General features: G+C 48.5%; 1 protein-coding gene, 14 non-coding genes and 3 pseudogenes across 37 annotated transcripts in view; 1 reads left to right on the top strand and 17 right to left on the bottom strand.

Moving 5' to 3' along the window:
- The window catches only part of LOC108301798, a 40,773-nt gene that overhangs the window by 16,766 nt on the left and 4,847 nt on the right, over window positions 1–19,160 (bottom strand). For 7 of the 23 annotated variants that reach the window (XR_005199537.1, XR_005199529.1, XR_005199530.1 and 4 more), the window contains exons 3-7: window positions 18,427–18,567; window positions 17,933–18,073; window positions 13,491–13,631; window positions 5,157–5,289; window positions 1,092–1,221 (exon numbers count right to left, since the gene is read on the bottom strand). Coding sequence is in view for 7 of the 23 variants with exons in the window: in XM_037737252.1 (XP_037593180.1) it covers window positions 3,050–3,064; window positions 5,157–5,289; window positions 13,491–13,631; window positions 17,933–18,073; window positions 18,427–18,567 (571 nt within the window). In the remaining 16 variants the exon portion in view is untranslated. The other 16 variants (XR_005199535.1, XR_005199539.1, XR_005199538.1 and 13 more) reach the window with 16 other exon arrangements.
- On the bottom strand, window positions 934–1,025 carry LOC119470660. The gene has a single exon (XR_005199596.1). It is a non-coding gene; the product is annotated as a small nucleolar RNA SNORD116 (small nucleolar RNA).
- On the bottom strand, window positions 2,780–2,870 carry LOC119470664. The gene has a single exon (XR_005199600.1). It is a non-coding gene; the product is annotated as a small nucleolar RNA SNORD116 (small nucleolar RNA).
- On the bottom strand, window positions 3,910–4,001 carry LOC119470657. The gene has a single exon (XR_005199593.1). It is a non-coding gene; the product is annotated as a small nucleolar RNA SNORD116 (small nucleolar RNA).
- LOC119470658 lies at window positions 5,003–5,094 on the bottom strand. Its single transcript, XR_005199594.1, has one exon. It is a non-coding gene; the product is annotated as a small nucleolar RNA SNORD116 (small nucleolar RNA).
- Window positions 6,130–6,204, bottom strand: LOC119470607 (annotated as a pseudogene).
- Window positions 7,247–7,338, bottom strand: LOC119470665. The gene has a single exon (XR_005199601.1). It is a non-coding gene; the product is annotated as a small nucleolar RNA SNORD116 (small nucleolar RNA).
- LOC119470659 lies at window positions 8,336–8,427 on the bottom strand. Its single transcript, XR_005199595.1, has one exon. It is a non-coding gene; the product is annotated as a small nucleolar RNA SNORD116 (small nucleolar RNA).
- Window positions 9,788–9,892, bottom strand: LOC119470610 (annotated as a pseudogene).
- Window positions 11,134–11,225, top strand: LOC119470662. Its single transcript, XR_005199598.1, has one exon. It is a non-coding gene; the product is annotated as a small nucleolar RNA SNORD116 (small nucleolar RNA).
- LOC119470611 lies at window positions 12,843–12,934 on the bottom strand. The gene has a single exon (XR_005199551.1). It is a non-coding gene; the product is annotated as a small nucleolar RNA SNORD116 (small nucleolar RNA).
- On the bottom strand, window positions 13,768–13,863 carry LOC119470668. The gene has a single exon (XR_005199604.1). It is a non-coding gene; the product is annotated as a small nucleolar RNA SNORD116 (small nucleolar RNA).
- LOC119470603 lies at window positions 14,256–14,349 on the bottom strand. Its single transcript, XR_005199546.1, has one exon. It is a non-coding gene; the product is annotated as a small nucleolar RNA SNORD116 (small nucleolar RNA).
- On the bottom strand, window positions 15,554–15,646 carry LOC119470608. The gene has a single exon (XR_005199550.1). It is a non-coding gene; the product is annotated as a small nucleolar RNA SNORD116 (small nucleolar RNA).
- Window positions 16,536–16,630, bottom strand: LOC119470604. The gene has a single exon (XR_005199547.1). It is a non-coding gene; the product is annotated as a small nucleolar RNA SNORD116 (small nucleolar RNA).
- On the bottom strand, window positions 17,600–17,694 carry LOC119470666. The gene has a single exon (XR_005199602.1). It is a non-coding gene; the product is annotated as a small nucleolar RNA SNORD116 (small nucleolar RNA).
- On the bottom strand, window positions 18,158–18,254 carry LOC119470601 (annotated as a pseudogene).
- Window positions 18,712–18,806, bottom strand: LOC119470605. Its single transcript, XR_005199548.1, has one exon. It is a non-coding gene; the product is annotated as a small nucleolar RNA SNORD116 (small nucleolar RNA).

Below are 19,160 nucleotides of genomic sequence, written 5' to 3' on the forward strand. Positions count from 1 at the left end.
TGTAGTAGAGAACAGGGCCACCTGTGTACATAAATATATTTTGGTTTTGCTGCTGTTTACTTGAGCTACCATCCATACCACTGTTAAATCACCACACGTCATATTTGGATAACCACAACTTTTTTTTTCTGATATTGACCCAAAAGACTCCAATAAAATGTCCCCTGGAGAAAACACGTGACTGGGGATATAAGAAAGACTGTCAGGAAATAAAAGCAATCTGCTGAAATGCCCTCCCATGTAGATGTCAGATCACATTCCATTCCCAGCACCCCAAGGCCAACGTGGCATTTGTGATGTAAGGTACACACCATGTGAAACAGAATCGCAAATGTCAGTTGACCATCCCTGGGTTAGGGTATCAGGTTAATACATGCAAGGTGCTTTCTTATTCCCACCTGCAGTACTCATCACCAGCCATGGGATCTCCATTTCTCTCTGGGGACACACAAATCACAAATGGAGCCAACCTACAGGGTACTTTCCAGAAAGAAAATCAGGATCAGCCTCCTCCTCACAACTGACTGCCACTGCTGTTACAAAAACACCATGGGCACTAAAAAGTCCTCAGCCATGAAAAAAACATGAGCCAAAGAACAGCAAAGGTGTGGCCTTGGGCTTTCTTCCCAACCACAAGGACCTGTCTACCTCCAGGGGAAAAGGGAACCCAGAGTCAGGACTCAAGGACAAATCTGGCCACACAGAGGTGGGTTACTGGCTAACTCTTCTGTGCCACCTGCACGTTCACGTAGTCCTGCAGATCAGCCTCACAGAGAGAAGTCCTTCGCACAAGGAATCTCCTCCACGCAGGAGCGCCAACTGCCCTGTGACTCCCTTTGATCCAAAGCAGACCTGGATGGATGGTTTACTGTGACCCGCATCAACAAATGAAAGTTGTCCCTCCCTCTCTAGCCCCTGCTGGAGCAGTGTGCTGGACCTCAGTTCAATAAGGATGACGGTATAGAGTTTTCACTCATTTTGTTCAGCTTTCCAAGGAATGCAGGCATTGAGGTCATCATCGATCCACACACAGTCTTTATCTCTGCAAAGAAGGAACATCAGGGGCTTTTGGAAAATGGACATTTACCAACCTGAGGGATCCACCAGCATCCAAAGGAGACCACATTCCACATGTCAAGGGGCTCCCTGCCATCTCTAGGGATCTCCCAAGATGAAGACTGTCCCTCATGGCCACTGGCCTTCCTTCCATGGCCATAACACCTGGGAAGTGCAGAGGAAAAACAGGTGTGTTTCAGAAAGGCAGGCAGGTACACACATCAAAAGGACCATGCATTTGACTCACTGTGGTGTATCCCATATGTACTTCCCACAGGCTACTCCTCTTTTGAGATGGGTATATGGGTCCACCCAGGAACGAACATACCAGGCATGTGTTAATTTTGAAGGTACCATCAAGCTACAGAACCCAAAGTGTAAGAACTCTTTCAACACCACCCATTTGCCACCACTGACTCAAAAGCCCTTCTCTTCATCATCAGAGAAGACACAGACCACAGGGCTATTTAAATGAGGAGAGTTTTGGGGAAAAGCTCTCCTAGCACAAAAGGCAATTTTCCTTCCGTCTTGAAGAATTTTCACCCTAGGCTGCTTTAACGCTTTTCACATTGAGAAAAACATTCAGTAACAACTCAAAGTCTACCCCGGCGTCTTCCTTACAGGTCCAGCTCAGGGACCCCAAGGAGCACCAGACACACTGAATCCCACAGGGCTTCTGAGGCACTGTGGCCGAGAGCACCATACTTTTAAGGCACTTGCCTGTGAACATGGCCATGCAGTTCAAAACCTACGCATCACTGCCTGTGGACGCTACATAGCCCCGTCCTATAACAAGAAGACTATTTAACAAAGAAGACTGTTGGGAAGAATTAGGAGGAATGAGAATAGCCTAACATCATGAGCTACTAAGGTATTTAAGCACAGAGACCATCCTGGACCACATTTCCGAGTAGAGGTCACCAGGATATGGGAAGACACTCTCTCATAATTAGGCACGCTGGTTGCATTGAGGTACCTGAGGGGTTCAGAGGCAAAGTATTCCCAACCTAGGATAGGTAGAAACCCTGGGTGGATATAAGCTGAAATATCTGAGGGATACAAGCATCTCTTTGGAGGGTGTGAACACACACCTTCCAAACCAAGTCAGTCTGATGAGTTGCAGAAGGATGTGGACCTGCAATCACATTCCTGCCCCAGCACCCTGAGGTCATGATGAAATAAAACACAGGTACCCTGCAATGCCCAAAAGAGGCTCACAGTCATTACTCCACAACCCACACGGAATGCTGTCCAGTAAATGAACATGCAGACTCTTCCCTTCCCACTGCCAGGACCCCTCAGGGCTGCGAGACTTCGGTTTCCTGCTATGGACATACAAGTTCAACATGGATACCCTCTCCGGGCTCCTCTTCAGAAAGCAAATTAGCATCACCATCATCCTGAGGACTGCCTGCCCCCAATGCTACCCAAACACCATGGGAACTCCCAAGTCTCCAAATGAGGATGAAAGTGCACTGTAGAAGTACCCAGGAGTATTTTGCTGTCTTCCTCTGGGGAGTGCAAGAGCCAAGGGGTGTGAATCAAGAACACACGTAGCAGCACAGAGGGAAGTGCTTCCACCAAGCCGTGGCTCAACCACAGAAGTCCAAAATGCCCAGCTACTCCACTTCCTGCAAAGATGACCCTGTCCCAAGCATTGCTGCAGCCCATGTCAACACACGGGATTTTGTCCCTCTCTCTAGCCTATGATGAGCAGTGTGCTGGACCTCAGTTCGATGAGGATGACGGTATAGAGTTTTCACTCATTTTGTTCAGCTTTCCAAAGAAGTATATGTGGAAGTCATCATCGATCCACACACTCTTTGCCTGCACAAATGAGGAAACTCAGTATACTTTAGGAAGGAATCACTTACATTCAGGAGGGATCTGACAGGCTCTGAAGGGGCCTATACTACATATGTCCCGGGACTTCCTGTCATCTCCAAGGATCGCATAAGATGACAATGATCCCTTGCTGACACAAGACTGCTGTTTACGCCAACACCACCTGCAAAGTGCAGAGGAAACACAGGTGTGCTTCAGAAAGGCAGACCTGTGCAGAGGTCATGGTGGCCATGTTATCCAGTCCCCTGCGATATAACTGCTATCTGCCTATCTCTGGCCTCCCCTGCTCATGGACGTAGAAATGCACGGATATGGAGAAGCTCGTCTGGGGGCTGGGTGCCTTCAGAGCACAACATCCCACTAAAGAACATGTTTACCTTTCTTTTCAACATTGTTGCTTCAATATCTGCAATAAGGCACAAAGCCTTGGGGCCCTGGACCCCTAATGATGATGGCTTTAACCTACATTGGGTTTAGGATAAGCCAGACACTCCTTGGGTATAGGAAAAAACTTGGAGCAGGAACTCACTTGTTCATGCAATATGCATGAACCCCAAACACATGGGATACAAAAGGGCACAGGAACAGAATCTATGCCCGGTGACCAAAACTCTAACTTCCTCAACCAAGGACAAAGTCAGCCAACAAATGATAAAGATGTGACCTTGACCTCTCCTCCCAACCAAATAGATCTGTCTTCTGTCAGGGGACCTGGGAACCCATAGCAAGGACTCAAGGATACACTGTCGATCATAGACAGGCTACCAGCTAACACTTCCTAGGATGCATGGACATCAACCTAGTGCTGCAGACAGTGCACGTTACTCACCCTCACTGACAAAGTCCTTCAGACAAGAAATTTCCTATACGTGGGAGGCACCACTCTCCCATGACCCCATTCACCCATAAAAAAAGCCCATACTAAGCCTGAACAGACCCCTGGGTGTAACCCATGTCAACAAACAGATGTTGGCCCTCTCTGTCTAGCCCCTGTTGGAGTAACGTGCTGGACCTCAGTTCGACGAGGATGACGGTATAGAGTTTTCACTCATTTTGTTCAGCTTTCCAAGGAATGTATATATGGAAGTCATCATCGATCCACGCACATTATTCATGCCCGCAAATGATGAAACTCAGGGTGCTTTGGGATGCAATCACTTACATTCGGTAGGGTTTTGACAGGCTCTGAAGGAATTCACACCATATTTTCTAGGGACTTCCTACCATCTCCAAGGATCGTACGAGATGATAATCATTTCTCATGACATAAACTGCTTTTACACCAACACCACCTGTGAAGTACAGAAGAAACACAGGTGAGTTTCAGAAAGGCAGACAGCTGAATAGGGCATGAGGGCCATGTCATCTAGCCCCCTGTGATATAGATATATCTGCCTGTCCATCGCCTCCTGTTCATGAGGCAGAAATGCAAGGACACGGGGATGCTCATCTTGTGGCTGGGGAGAGTGTACAATGCTGTTAAAGAGCACTGACGTTGACCAGCCCTCTCAACATGACGGGTTCAATACCTACAGTGCAGCTTACAAAACACTAGGGGCCCTAAACCCCTAGAGGGGATGCTGCAGACCTCAATCAGGTTAGAGTTAACCCAGAGACTCGCCTGACAGCCCCAGCTTGGAGCAGGCACCCACCTAATCAGACAATACACAAATCCTCATCACATATGGGATATGACATGGGCATGCAGGCAAAGAGGCTATTTGGAAGTACAATGTTCTCCGCCAAGGACAGAATGAGCTAACAATGAGAATGGTGTGGCCTTGTGCTCTCCCCACAACTTCAGGAATCCAGAGCTGGGACTAAAGGACAGACATGGCCACTAAGAGGCAGGCTACCCACAAACTCTCCCCATGCAACCTGCCATTCACCTAGCTTTTCAGACAGCGCATGAGTTATCCCATCCTGGGAGACAGAAGTCCTTCAACCAAGGACTTTCCTGTGCATGGGAGCTCCCACTTCCCTAGGACTTCCATTTGCCAAAAGATACCCCATCCTAAGTCTGGATGGACACCATCGTGCAACCCGTATCAACAAACAGATGTTGGCCCTCTCTGTCTAGCCCCTGTTGGAGTAACGTGCAGGACCTCAGTTCGACGAGGATGACGGTATAGAGTTTTCACTCATTTTGTTCAGCTTTCCAAGGAATGTATATATGGAAGTCATCATCGATCCATGTACATTATTCATGCCTGAAAATGAGGAAACTCAGGGTGCTTTGAAATGGAATCACTTGCATTCAGGAGAGTTTCAACAGCCCCTGAAGGAGTCCATACCATGTGTGGCCAGGGGCTTCCTGCCATCTCCAAGGATCGCACAAGATGATAATCATTCCTCATGACACGAGCCTGCCTTTTATGCCAACACCACCTGCAAAGTAAAGAGGAAACACAGGTATGTTTCAGAAAGGCAGACAGGTGCACAGGTCATCAAGGCCGTGTCATCTAGCTCCCTGCGAATCATCTGCTATCTGCTTATCAATGGCCTTTCCTGTTCATGGACACAGAAATGCATGGACGTGGGGATGCTCGTCTGGGTGCCAGGTGCCTTCAGAGTACCTCATTCCACTAAAGAGCATGTTCAGCATCCTCTCTACATTGTTGCTTCAATATCTGCATTGATTCTCACAGAACTCTTGGGTCCCTGGACCCTAATGAGGAAGGTTTTAACCTACGGCGGTTTTAGGTTAAGCCAGAGACTTCTTGGGTATCAGAACCAGCTTAGAACAGGAACTCACTTATACATGCAATGTACATGTCCCCAAAATAAATGAGATACAACAGGGGCACACAGGCACATAGACTATGCCCAGTGACCAAAACTGTAACGTCTTCAACCAAGGACAGTCAGTCAACATGTGATAAAGATGTGGTCAACTCTCCTCTCTACCAGACAGATCTGTCTTCTTCTGGGGACCTGGGAACGAGCAAGAACTCAAGGACAAGTTGGCGAGCACAGGCAGGCTACAGCTAACTCTTTCTAGGCCTCAAGGACATTCACCTAGTCCTGCAGACAATGCATGTGTTACCCACCCTCCCTGACAAAGTCCTTCAAACAAGAAATATCCCGTGCATGGGAGCCACCACTCTCCCGTGACCCCATTCGCCCATAAAACACCCCAGACTAAACCTGAACAGACCACTCCGTGTAAACCTTGTCAACAAATGGATGTTGGCCCTCTCTGTCTAGCCCCTGTTGGAGTAATGTGCTGGACCTCAGTTCGATGAGGATGGCGGTATAGAGTTTTCACTCATTTTGTTCAGCTTTCCAAGGAATGATCGATCCATGCACATTATTCATGCCAGCAAATGAAGAAACTCAGGGTGCTTTGGGATGCAATCACTTACATTCAGAAGAGTTTGAACAGCCTCTGAAGTATTCCACACCATGTGGACCAGGAACTTCCTGCCATCTCCAAGGAGAACATGAGATGACAATCATTCCTCATGACACGAGCCTGCATTTTACACCAACACCACCTGTGAAGTGCAGAGGAAACACAGGTGAGCTTCAGAAAGGCAGAAAGGTGCACACGTCACAAGGGCCATGTCATCTAGCCCGCTGCGATACATCTATTATCTGCCTGTCTATGGCCTCCTCTTGTTCATGGGTGCAGAAACGCATGGACACAGAGATGCTTCCTTCGGGCTCGAGGGCCCTTAGAGTGTACCATCCCGCTAAAGAGCACTGACGTTGAGGATGCCTCTCAACATCGTTGCTTCAACACCTGCAAAGCAGCTTATAAAGCATTGGAGCCCTGAACCCCTAGAGAGGAAGCCATTGACTTAAACCAGGTTTAGAATAACCCAGAGATTTGATGCCTGATGGCCCCAGCTTGGAGAGTACCCCGACCTATTCACGCAATACAGAAATTCTCATAACATACTGGATAGGACATGGGCATGAGGGAAGGAGGCTTTGCTGGGTTCCTGGAGCTACAATGTTCTCCATCAAGGACAAAATGAGCTAACCAATGAGAATGGTGTAGCCTTCTGCTCTCCCACCAACCCGAGGATCTGTCTTCCTCTGGGAATCCAGAGCTTGGACTCAAGGACAGACTTGGCCATCATAGGCAGGCTACCCACAAACTCTCCCCATGCAACTTGCCATTCACATAGCTTTTCAGACAGTGCATGAGTTATCCCACCCTGGGAGACAGAAGTCCTTCAACCAAGGAGTTTCCTGTGCATGGGAGCTCCCACTTCCCTGTGACTTCCATTTGCCCAAAGAGACCCCATCCTAAGCCTGGATGGATCCCTTGGTGCAACCGATACCAACAAAGAGACGTTGGCCCTCTCTGTCTAGCCCCTGTTTGGAGTAATGTGCTGGATCTCAGTTCGATGAGGATGATGGTATAGAGTTTTCACGCATTTTGTTCAGCTTTCCAAGGAATGTATAGATGGAAGTCATCATCGATTCACACTCAGGTTTCATCTCTGCAAATGAGGAAACTCAGGATGCTTTCAGATGGAATCACTTACATTCAGGAGGGTTTCAACAGCATCCGAAGGAGTCCATGAGATGACAATCATTCCTCATGACACGAGCCTGCCTTTTATGCCAACACCATCTGCGAAATGTATAATAAACACAAGCGTGCTTCAGAAAGGCAGACAGATCCACAGGTCACAAGGGCCATGTCCTCCACACCCTGCAGTACATCTGCTGTCTGCCTGTCTATGGCCTCCCCTGATTCTGGACACATAAATGCACGGGACACAAGTATGCTCATCTGGGGGCTGGGTGCCTTCAGAGCACCTCATCCCACCAAAGAGCATGTTCAGCATCCTTCTCAACATTGTAGCTTCAATACGAGCAATGGTGTTCACAAAAACCTTAGGGTCCTGGACCCCTGATGAGGAAGGTTTTAACCTGTGCCAGTTTTAAGATAAACCAGAGACTTCCTGGGTATCAGAACCAGCTTGGAGCAGGAACTCACTTGTTAATACAATGTACATGTCCCCATAACATATGGGATACAACAGAGGCACACAGGCTACATAGACTATTCCCAGTGACCAAAACTCTAATGACTTCAACGGAGGACAAAGCCAATGAATAACAAACATGTGGCCCTGTACTCTCCTCCCTACCAGACAGATCTGTCTTCCTCTGGGGACCTGGGAAGCCACGGTGAGGTCTCAGGGACAAACTGGCAATCACAGGCAGGCTACCAGCTAACTCTTCCTAGACCACATGGACATTCACCTAGTCCTGCAGACAGTGCACGTGTTACCCACCCTCCCTGACACAATCTTTCAACCAAGTAATTTCCTGTACGTAAGAGCCACCAATCTCCCGTGACCTTGAATCACCCATAGATCACCTGAGCTAAGCTTCAACAGACCCTTTGGTGTAACCCATGTCAACAAATAGATGTTGGCCCTCTCTGTCTAGCCCATTACAATAACGTGCTGGACCTCAGTGCGACGAGGATGACGGTATAGAGTTTTCACTCATTTTGTTCAGCTTTCCAAGGAATGTATATATGGAAGTCATCATCGATCCATGCACAATCTTTGTTTTTGCAAAGGAGGAAAATCGGGGTGCACTGGGAAGGAATTGCTTACATTCAGGAGGCATCCAGCAGCCTCCAAAGAAGCCTACACCATGTGTGTCCAGGAGGTTACTTGCCACTCAGAGGATAACAAGAGATGATGATTATCCCTCACCAACACGAACCAGGCCAATTCATCACTTCCACCTGTGAGGTGAAGAGAAAACACGGGCATGCTTGAGAAAATCAGACAGGTGTACAGTACACAAAGGCCATGTCCTCTGGTCCCGGCAGTCTACCTGGTTTTGGCCCAACCCTGGCTTTTCCTGATTTTGGACACAGAAACGCATTGACAAGGGCTCGGGTGCTGTTGTGCATCATCACGCTAAAGAGCACTGACACTGGCCGACTGTCGTGGCTCATGCCTGTAGTCACAGCACTTTGGGAGGCCAAGATGGGTGCATCACCTGAAATCAGGAGTTCGAGACCAGCCTGGCCAACATAGCGAAACCCTGTCTCTACTGAAAGTGCAAAAATTAGCTGGGCGTGGTGGTACGCGCCTACAATACCAGCTACTCAGGAGGCAGAGGCAGGAGAATTGCTTGAACCCAGGAGGAAGAGGTTGCAGTGAGCTGAGATGTTGTCATTGCATCCCAGCCAGGTAAGACAGCGAGAATCTGTCTCAAAAAAAAAAAAAAAAAAAAAAAGAAGAATTTATAAAAAAAAAAAAAAAAAAAAAAAAAAGAGCACTGATATTGAGCATCCCTCTCAACATCCTTGCATTGACACATATAATGTCACTCACAAAAGCTACAGGGGCATGTAATCTTAATGAGGAAGTCATTGACCCATACTGGGTGGGTTATGCTAGAGACTCCTTGCCTATCAGATGAGCTTGGATGGGAGCTTGTGTGCTGCTGCCATATGCATGTACTCACAATGCACGGGACACAACACGGGCACGCTTGCCTGAAAGCTATGCCAGGTGACCGGAACTCTACTGTCCTCAACCAAAAATGAAAAAAAAGGCAAAAATAATGCCCCTTTCCTCTCTTCGCAAGCACAATCACCTGTCTTCCTTCAGGGGTTGTGGGAACGCAGAGCCAGGAGTCAAGGACAATCTTGACCACCCAGAGGCAGGCTCCAGGCTAACTCTCCCTGAGCAGTCTACACATTCACCTAGTCCTACGAACTGCATGGGTGCTACACTGGTCTTGTAGACAGAAGTCCTTCAAACAAGGGATCTCCTGTGCACACAGCCTCAACTCCCCTGTGACTCTTCCACCCAGACAAAATCCCTTCCTAAGCATGGACGAACCCTTCATGCAATGAACATAAAAAAATGACAGTTGTCCCTCTCTAGCCCCTGGTGGACCTCAGTTTGACAAAGACGATAGTTTACTGAGTTCCCACTCATTTTGTTCAGCTTTCCAAGGAATGCATCATTGCATGCTATATAGAAGTCATCACTGATCCATGCATAGTATTCATTCCTGTAAAGGAAGAACATTAGGGTCTTTTGAGAAATGAACATTTACCGTATGAAGGAACGCACCAGCACCTGAAGGAGCCCATGCCACACATGTCCAGGGGCTCCCTGCCATCTCAAGGGATCTCCCAAGATGAAATTCATCCTTGCAGCCTCTTTCTTTGCAAGCCCATGCCACCTGGGAAGTACAGAGGAAAAACAGGTGTGCTTGATAAAGGCAGGCAGGTACACAGTTTGCAAGGGCCATGCCATTCATCCTGCTATGTTGTATTCGTATCTACCTCCCATGGGTGACTTCTCTTCGGGGATGTGTGCATGGATATACCCAGGCATGAAGGTATAAGGGAGGCATGCATTCCAAGGGCACCGTCAAACTAGAAAACACTAAATGTGAAGAACTTTCTCAACACCACGCTTTCACCACTCCTTACTCAAAAGGCATTCTCTTGACATCAGAGAAGATAAAGGCGATGAGGATATTTCAGTAGGGACAGCTGCAGGGAAAAAGTGTTTCAGCCAAAGAGCAACTTTCCTTCAGCCTTAAACTATTTCTACCCCTGGGCTCTTTCCACACACTTTGCACTGAGAAACACATTCAATCACAAATCAACCTCCACCTCTAAGCCTTCCTCACAGATTCAGCTCAGGGACCCAGAAAAGGATCAGACATGCCGAATTCTACAGGGCTTCTAGGTGCTGTCCCCAAGAACACCATACATCTTAAGGCACTTGTCTGTGAACACGGCTACAGAGGACAAAGCCTCTCCACCCCTGGCCTGTGGATGATCGCCCTCATACAACTTGATGACTATTTCATAAAGAAGACTGTTGTGAAGAATTAAGGAGGAATTTCAAAATAACCTAACATCATAAGACAATGGAAAATTTAAGGGCAGAGACCTTGATGGGTCACTTTTCTGAGTAGAAGTCACCACAACATGGGAAGTGTTACAACCTCAACTGCACTGAAGTGCCTGAGCAGTTCAGATGCAAACAGCATCAGCTCTCCTGAGCAAACCTCCTGATCAATACAGGGGAACAGTGAGCAACAAGCCCTTACAGCAGTATGTACAACCTTGGATGGGCAGAAACCCTGAGCCAGTATCAGCTCAAATGCCTAGCAGAGAGAAAAGTGTCCCACAGAGGGTCCTTAACACAGACCTTTCAAACCAAATCAGTCTGTGAAGTTGCAGAAGGCACATGGGCTTGCAACTAGTCCACTGTGCCCGGATCGATGGTAACTTCCATATATACATTCCTTGGAAAGCTGAACAAAATGAGTGAAAACTCTGTACCATCATCCTCATTGCACTGAGGTCCAGCACAATGCTACATAGGAGGCAGGGTGGTGAGGGGCAACATCCCTTTGTTGACATGGTGTTCAACCCTGCTTAAGATGTGGTCCTCTTGGGGTGAATGCGAGTGTCTGGGCTTTTCGTACTTCTGTAGCTCAGAGACAGCCTGGTTGAAAGAATTTCCTCTGACAGGGTGGGGTAGCACACTGCCAGTCTGCAGAACTTGAAGCTGCAGGTGGCACAGGAAGCAGTAGCCACCCTGTCCGTGGCTGTGTGTCCCTGATTCCCACCCTTTGGTTTCATTGCTCCCTTCCCACCACGGGGATACTATTGCTTTCCTGTGGGTTGAGAGCACAACGTCACTTCTGGATATTTCTTCAGCGCACTTTCATCTTCAGTGGAGGACGTGGGAGTTCCCATGGTGTTTGGGTCGCATTAGGGGCAGGCAGTCATGAGGTGGGTGGCCATGCTGATTTGCTTTCTACAGAGGAGCCCAGGGAGGGTATCCACATTGAACTCATATATCCATAGGGAGAAACTCAAGTCCCGTGGTCCCTGTAGGGCACTGGTGGTGGGAAGGTGAGAAGGCTGCACCTGCATGTACCAAATGGCACATTCCATGTAGTTCATGGAACAGTGACAGTGTCCCAGCATCCTAAGTTCATCTTGAAATGGACTATGGGCATCCTGCAATGCCCAAAAGAGGCTCACTGTCACTGTTCCACGAACCACATGGACTCACCGTCACTGTTCCACGAACCACATGAACTCACCGTCATTGCTCCACCAAACACATGGACTCACCGTCACTGCTCCACGAACCACATGGACTCACTGTCACTGCTCCATGAACCACATGAACTCACCGTCACTGCTCCACCAAACACATGGACTCACTGTCACTGCTCCACGAACCACATGGACTCACCGTCACTGCTCCACCAACCACATGGACACAGAAATGCACAGACACAGGGATGCACATCTGGATCCTGGGAGCCCATGGAGTACAGAATCCCACTAGAGGGAACTGACATTGACCACCCCATTAAATACCCGTACACACACACAATGCTGATCACAAAAGCCTCAAGGACCTGCACCCCTAATAAGGAAGTCTTTGACTTACACCAGATTTGAGATAAGCCAGAGACTGATTGGTTATCAGCCACAGCTTAGGACAGGAGGCCAACTGTATATCCTCACAACACACAGTATACAACAGAGGCAGCCTGGCTTGGATGCTATACCTGATGACCAGAAATCCATGTACATACACAAGGAAAAAAATGAACCAATAATGAGGCAAAAGTGTGGCCTTGTGCTCTCTTCCCAACTACACAAACTTACCTTCCTCCTGATGATGAGAGAACCAAGAGCTAGGACTCAAGGACAAACTGGGGGATGCAGAGCTTAAGTCCTTTGTGCCACTTGCACATTCACCTAGTCCTGAAGACGGTGTGTGTGCTACCCCGGACTCACAGAGAGAAGGGGTCACACAAGGGATCTCCTGTGCATGGGAACTCCTACTCCCCTGGGGTCTTCCCTTGCCAAAAGAGAACCCCATCCTAAGCCTGGACAGACCTGTTGATTCAACCCACATCAATGAAGGAGAGATGGACCTCTGTTGAAGCAGTGTGCTGGGCCTCAGTTTGAAGAGGATGACAGTATAGTGTTTTCACTGATTTTGTTTAGTTTTCCGAAGAATCCGTGTATGGAAGTCTTCATTGATCCATGCACAGTCCTCATACCAGCAAAAATGGAACATTGGGGCATTTGAAAAGCCAACACTTACCATGCTGAGCTATCCACCAGCTTGAAAGAGACCATGCCACACATGTTTAGGAGTACTTCACCATCACCAGGGATCTCCCAAGATCAAGATCATCCCTTGTGGTCACTGGCCTTCCTTCCATACCAACGCCACCTAAGAAGTATAGGAGCAACACAGGTGTGCTTGAGAAAGGCAGTCAGGTGTGTAGGTGGCAAGGGTCATGTCATTTGTCCTGCCGTGGAGTATTCTGTATCTACCTCCCATGGGCTACTCCTCTTTCTGCACATGTGCATGGGTTTGCCCAGACATGAAGGGATGAGGCAGGCATGAATTTTGAAGGTACCATCAAACTAAGTGTGAAGAACACTCTCAACACCAACTGCTGCCACACCTCTGACTTGAAAGCCCTTCTCATGGCCAGCAGAGAAGATAAAGGCCATGAAGATACTTTAATGAGGACAGTGGGTCTCAGAAATTTGAAAGACACTTTTGCATGTAGGGCAGAGAAATGCTTACCGTCCTAAGCCACCCACCAGCATGGGGTGCACTGCAGACGTCAGGACACAATGAATCAAGGACCCAACGCTGCCTCTGTTGGTCAGAAGAATCGCCCATCTTCCTTGCCAGCAAGCAGCAGGGCTCTCATGGCAGCTGCTTCTGAGAAGTGTAAAGAAATCAAAGGGACGCATGAGAAATGGTCCAAGTCCACTGGTCACCACTGGACACCCCAGGTGGTAGAACCTAGGTGGAAGTTGTCCGTCACTCCTACAGTCCCTGGGGGAGGCAACATGCTGGACCTCAGTTCCGATGAGAGCGACGGTATGAGTTTTCACTCATTTTGTTCAGCTTTTCCAAGGAATGTTTTTTTTAGAGGACTCATCATCGATCCAAGCACATTTGAAGAGGCAGGACGTTTGACCACAGGCTGGGCAATGCCTGTCTTGGAAATCTAAAAGATGCCCTCACTCAGCACAAGGGCAGAGGAATCCTTACCATCCTGAGCCACACGCCAGCATGAGGTGCACCATGGATGCCAGGCCACACTGACTCCACGACTTCATGGGGACTCTGTTGCTCAGAAGAATCAACCATCTGTTGTGGCAGCACATGGCGGGCCTCTCAAGGCAACTGCCCCTGAGAAGTGCAGAGATAACACATGCACGCTTGAGGAACTAGCCCAGGTCCACTGGTCACATCAATGTCAGTCTTTCCCAAGGGGCAACTCATACACCTCTTCACCTTGTCCCTCACTCCTACAGTCCCCGGGGGAGGCAATGTGCTGGACCTCAGTTCCGATGAGAGCGACGGTATGAGTTTTCACTCATTTTGTTCAGCTTTTCCAAGGAATGTTTTTTGGAGGGCTCATCATCGATCCAGGCACAAGAGGTAACCGCTTCTTATGCAAAAGGCAGCTTTCCTTTGGCCTTGAAGCATTTTCACCCCCAGGGTCCTTCATACTCTTCCCATCCAGAAACATGTAAAAAATCACAAATCGACCTCCATGTGCACGACACAGGTGCAGCTCAGGGACCCAAAGAGCACCAAGCATTCTGAATCCTACGAGTCTTCTGAGGTGCTGCAGCTAAGAAAACCAGATCTATGGCACTTGCCTGTGAACATAACATCAGCGTCCAAAACCTATCCAGCATTGGCTTGCAGATGGTAGCCCTGTCCTGCCACCCAACTACTGTTTCCCAAAGAACACTGCTGTGAAAAATTAGGAGGAATTTGAAAAAACACTAGTATCAGGAGACATTGAAGTATATAAGCAAAGACGCCTTCCCAGTTTGCATTTCCAAGCATAAGTCACCACAACATGGGGAGTGACCTATTCTTATAAACCCCAACTGCATCAAGGTGTCTGTCAGAGGCAAATGACATCAGGCTTCCCAAGCAAACCATCATTTGAAGATCATGAAATGGACTGTGGGCACCCTACCATGTGCAAAAGAGGCTCACAGTCATCACTCCATGACCCACATGGAATGATGCCCAGTAAAGGCATGTACAGACCTCTCCCTTTCCCATAGCCAGTACCCTTCTGGGGCCATGGAATTTGGAATTCCTCCTACAGATGAACAAGTTCACTGGGGAGAGCTTCTCCAGCCTCCTCTCCAGAGAACAAATCAGGATTGCCAGCAGCTTCAAGATGGGCAGCCCTTGATGCCACCCAAACACTATAGGAGGTCCCATGTCCTCGGCCACAAATTAAAGAGACTTGAAAAAGTGCCCAGGAATGGTACTGTGCTATCTCCTCATGTGGAAGAAACTGTCTTCCTCTAGGGGTGATGAAGCCAAGAGGTATGAATCAAGGACAGACCCAGTCATGCAGTGGTGGGCAACTGGATACTGCCTTCCTGTGGCACCTTTAAGTCCACCTTCTCCTGTGCACTGGCAGGATGTTACCCCACCTTCTCATGGGGAAGTCCTTCAACAAACACCTCTCTCAGCCAGGGCAGTACAAAATACCCAGCTACTCAACTTCACTGAAAGACAACTACATCCTAAGCCTCAGTGCAGCCCATGACAACAAACAGATTTTGTCCCGCTAAATAAAGCCCCTGATGGAGAAGCATGCCAGGCCTCAGGTCGATGAGGATGATGGTATGGAGTCTTCACTCATTTTGTTCACCTTTCCAAAAAAATGTATATATGGAAGTCACCATCAATCCACATAGTCTTTGTCCCTGCAAGTGAGGAATATCAGAATGTTTTCAGAAGAAATCACTTACATTCAGGAGAAATCCAAAAGGCTCTGAAGGAGCCCACACCATGTACATCCAGGGGCCTCATGGCATCTCCAAACATCACACAAGATGAAGACCATCCTTCTTGAACAAGGGCCTTCCTTCCAAGCCAATGTGACCAGGGAGGCGCAGATGAAATGAGTGTGCTTCAGAAAGACAGACAGGTACACAGGTCAGGAGGGCCGTGTCATCCAGACGTCTGTGGTACATATGAAAACTGCCTATGGCTTCAAGTTTGTGTACACAGAAACACATATACAGAGTTGCACATGTGGATTCTGGGTACCCTGGGAGTGCATCACACCACTAACGAGCATGGACATAGATAGAGCATCCCCATCAACACCATGTTTTCAACATGTGCAATGTGCATACAAAAGACTTGGTGCCCTGGATGCTGAAAGCTGAAAACTTGTACAACTACTCAGTTCAGGATAAGATAGAGATGACATGCCAGTCAGCCCAAGACTGGAACAAAAACAAAAACATTCATGAAATATGTACTTCCTCAACATGAAAAAAATAATGTTGGTGAAAGGTTATGATTGGTGACCGGAACCTGACTAAAAATCAATTGTACAACAAAAAACAAAACCTAACATTGAGGGTAAAACCAACTTCATACCAAGAAGAATAAGACTAGAAAAAGTAATGGGCTACCAAAATATGATTCACAAATACATTTATGATAAAGAATTTTACAACGGTCAAAACGTCCACAAAAATTGAATGTCAATGCCTGGGTAGTGAAGTCTAACGTAAGGTGAAAAAGTTACCCAGGAACCACAATGAGCCAAAGTGGAGGCAACGTGCTGGACCTCAGTTCCGATGAGAGCGACGGTATGAGCTTTCACTCATTTTGTTCAGCTTTTCCAAGGAATGTTTTTTTGTAGGACTCATCATCGATCCAAGCACATTTGAGGAGGCAGGACATTTGACACTGCAGGCTGGGCAGTGGGTGAGCTGGTGACCTTAAAGACCTTTGGTACCCTGCAGAACCCAGAGCTGTGCCACTGAGCAATGGGCACAGACCATCCACTCTAGGCCAGACACTTGCCATGCCATTAGTGGCCTGCTGAGAAACAGCTCCCTGTGGGTGTTAAAAATCCCACAGACACCCTCACTCAGCAAGAGGGGTGAAGGAATGCTTACCATCCTGAGCCACCCACCAGCACCAGGTGCACTGCGGATGCTGGGCCACACCAAAACAAGGACTCCACGTGGCCTTTGTTGCTTGGTGGAATTCACCATCTTTTTTCCAACAGGTGCTGTGCCTCCCACAGCAACTGCCCCTGAGAAGTGTAAAGAAATCAAATGCATCCTTAAGAAATAAGTCCAGGTCCACTGGTCACCACTTCAATACCACGCTTTCCTGTGGAGCAACTCGCATGCCTGCTTCTCCTGGGTCTCCAGGCTTGATCTCCATCTCCATGAATGTGCCTGATTATGCTACTCTGAAGCATGTGTGGCTAGAACATACGTGCCCATAGCTGCGTGTATCTGCCTGTGGCTGTGTGTGCCTCTGTGGGTGTGTCACAACACCACAGTGGGTGCTTGTAGTCTGCAGCCTCCAGACCAAGGACTGTGGGAGCCACCCTGACCCTCACACTCACTGTTGTCTGCCCTGAATGACCCCTGCTGGCTGAGCTGTAATCTGCCACAGAAATCCATGGAAAGCCCATCACTGCCAAATGACAGCCCGAGACCACTGATGACATGCCTGCCCACGTGAGCCCTCTATCACCATTTCTCGGGAATACCTTCCTGCCCAGGCCTCTGCTACCACACCATGAGCATCTCACAGCCCAGGAGGTGAAGAAATAACTGCTGGGGTTGTGGCAGGGCCTGTGACCAACCTAGGAAGGAATGGGTTGTGCTGGACCTCAGTTCCGATGAGAGCGACGGTATGAGTTTTCACTCATTTTGTTCAGCTTTTCCAAGGAATGTTTTTTTGGGGGACTCATCATCGATCCAAGCACATTCGAAGAGGCAGGACATTTCACACTGCAGGCTGGGCAATGGGTGAGCCAATGTCCTTAAAGACCTTTGACACCCTGCAGAACCCACAGCCACGCCACTGAGCAATGGACACAGACCATATGCTCGGGGAGTGGAACTCGCCATGCCATTAGTGGCCTCCTGACAAACAGCTCTTTGTGGGTCTCAGAAATCTGAAAGACACCTCTGCACGCAGGGAAGAGAGATGCTTACCGTCTTGAGCCACCCGCCAGCACGGGGTGCACGGCAGATGTCAGGCCATGCCAAATCAAGGACTCAAAGCAGCCTCTGTTGGTCAGAAGAATCGACCATCTTCCTTGCCAGCAAGCGATGGATCTGTCACAACAACTGCTCCTGAGAAGTGTAAAGACATCAAACGTGTGCTTGAGAAATGGGCCGAGGTCCAATGATCAGCACTTCAATTCTCTTCAATGTGCTGGACCTCAGTTCCGATGAGAGCGACGGTATGAGTTTTCACTCATTTTGTTCAGCTTTTCCAAGGAATGTTTTTTTTGGGAGGACTCATCATCGATCCAAGCACATTGGAACAGGCAGGACATCTGACACGACAGGCTGGGCAGTGGGCAAGTCCATGACCTTAAAGACCTTGGCCATGCCCTTAATGACCTGCTTAGAACTGCTCCTTGTGGGTCTCAAAAATCCGAAAGACACCCGGCATTCATCATGGGGGTCAGAGGAATGCTTACCATATGGAGTTGTCCACCAGCATGGGGTGCACCATGGAGGCCAAGCCACACCAAAACCAGGACTCCGTTGGGCCTTCATTGCTTGGAACAATCGACCATCTTCCGTGCCAGCAGGCTGAGGGCCTTCCACAGCAACTGCTCCTGAGAAGTATAAATAAATCAAATGCATTGTTGAGAAACATGCTCGGGTCCACTGGTAACCACTGGACACCCTGGGTGGCGGAACATATGGAAATCAGTGAAGTTGTCCCTCCCTCCTACAGTCCCCGGGGATGGCAATGTGCTAGACCTCAGTTCCGATGAGAGTGACGGTATGAGCTTTCACTCATTTTGTTCAGCTTTTCCAAGGAATGTTTTTTTGTAGGACTCATCATTGATCCAAGCACATTTGAAGACATGAGACATTTGACACCGCAGGCTGGGCAATGCCTGCGTTGGAAATCTGAAAGATGCCCTCACTCAGCACTAGGGGACAGGAATGCTCACCGTCCTGAGCCACCTGCCAGCATGAGGTGCACCATGGATGCCAGGCCACATTGACTACACGACTCCAAGGGGACTCCGCCGCCTGGAACAATCGACCATCTGTTGCGGCAGCATCTGGTGATCCTCTGAAGGCAACTTCCCCTGAGAAGTGCAAAGATAACAAATGTACACCTGAGGAACAAGCTCAGGTCCACTGATCACATCAATATCAATCTTTCCCAAGGGACAACTTGTACACCTGATTCTCC

This window comes from Cebus imitator, unplaced genomic scaffold (genome assembly GCF_001604975.1).
Source record: "Cebus imitator isolate Cc_AM_T3 unplaced genomic scaffold, Cebus_imitator-1.0 Scaffold36, whole genome shotgun sequence".
Taxonomy (NCBI): Eukaryota; Metazoa; Chordata; class Mammalia; order Primates; family Cebidae; genus Cebus; species Cebus imitator.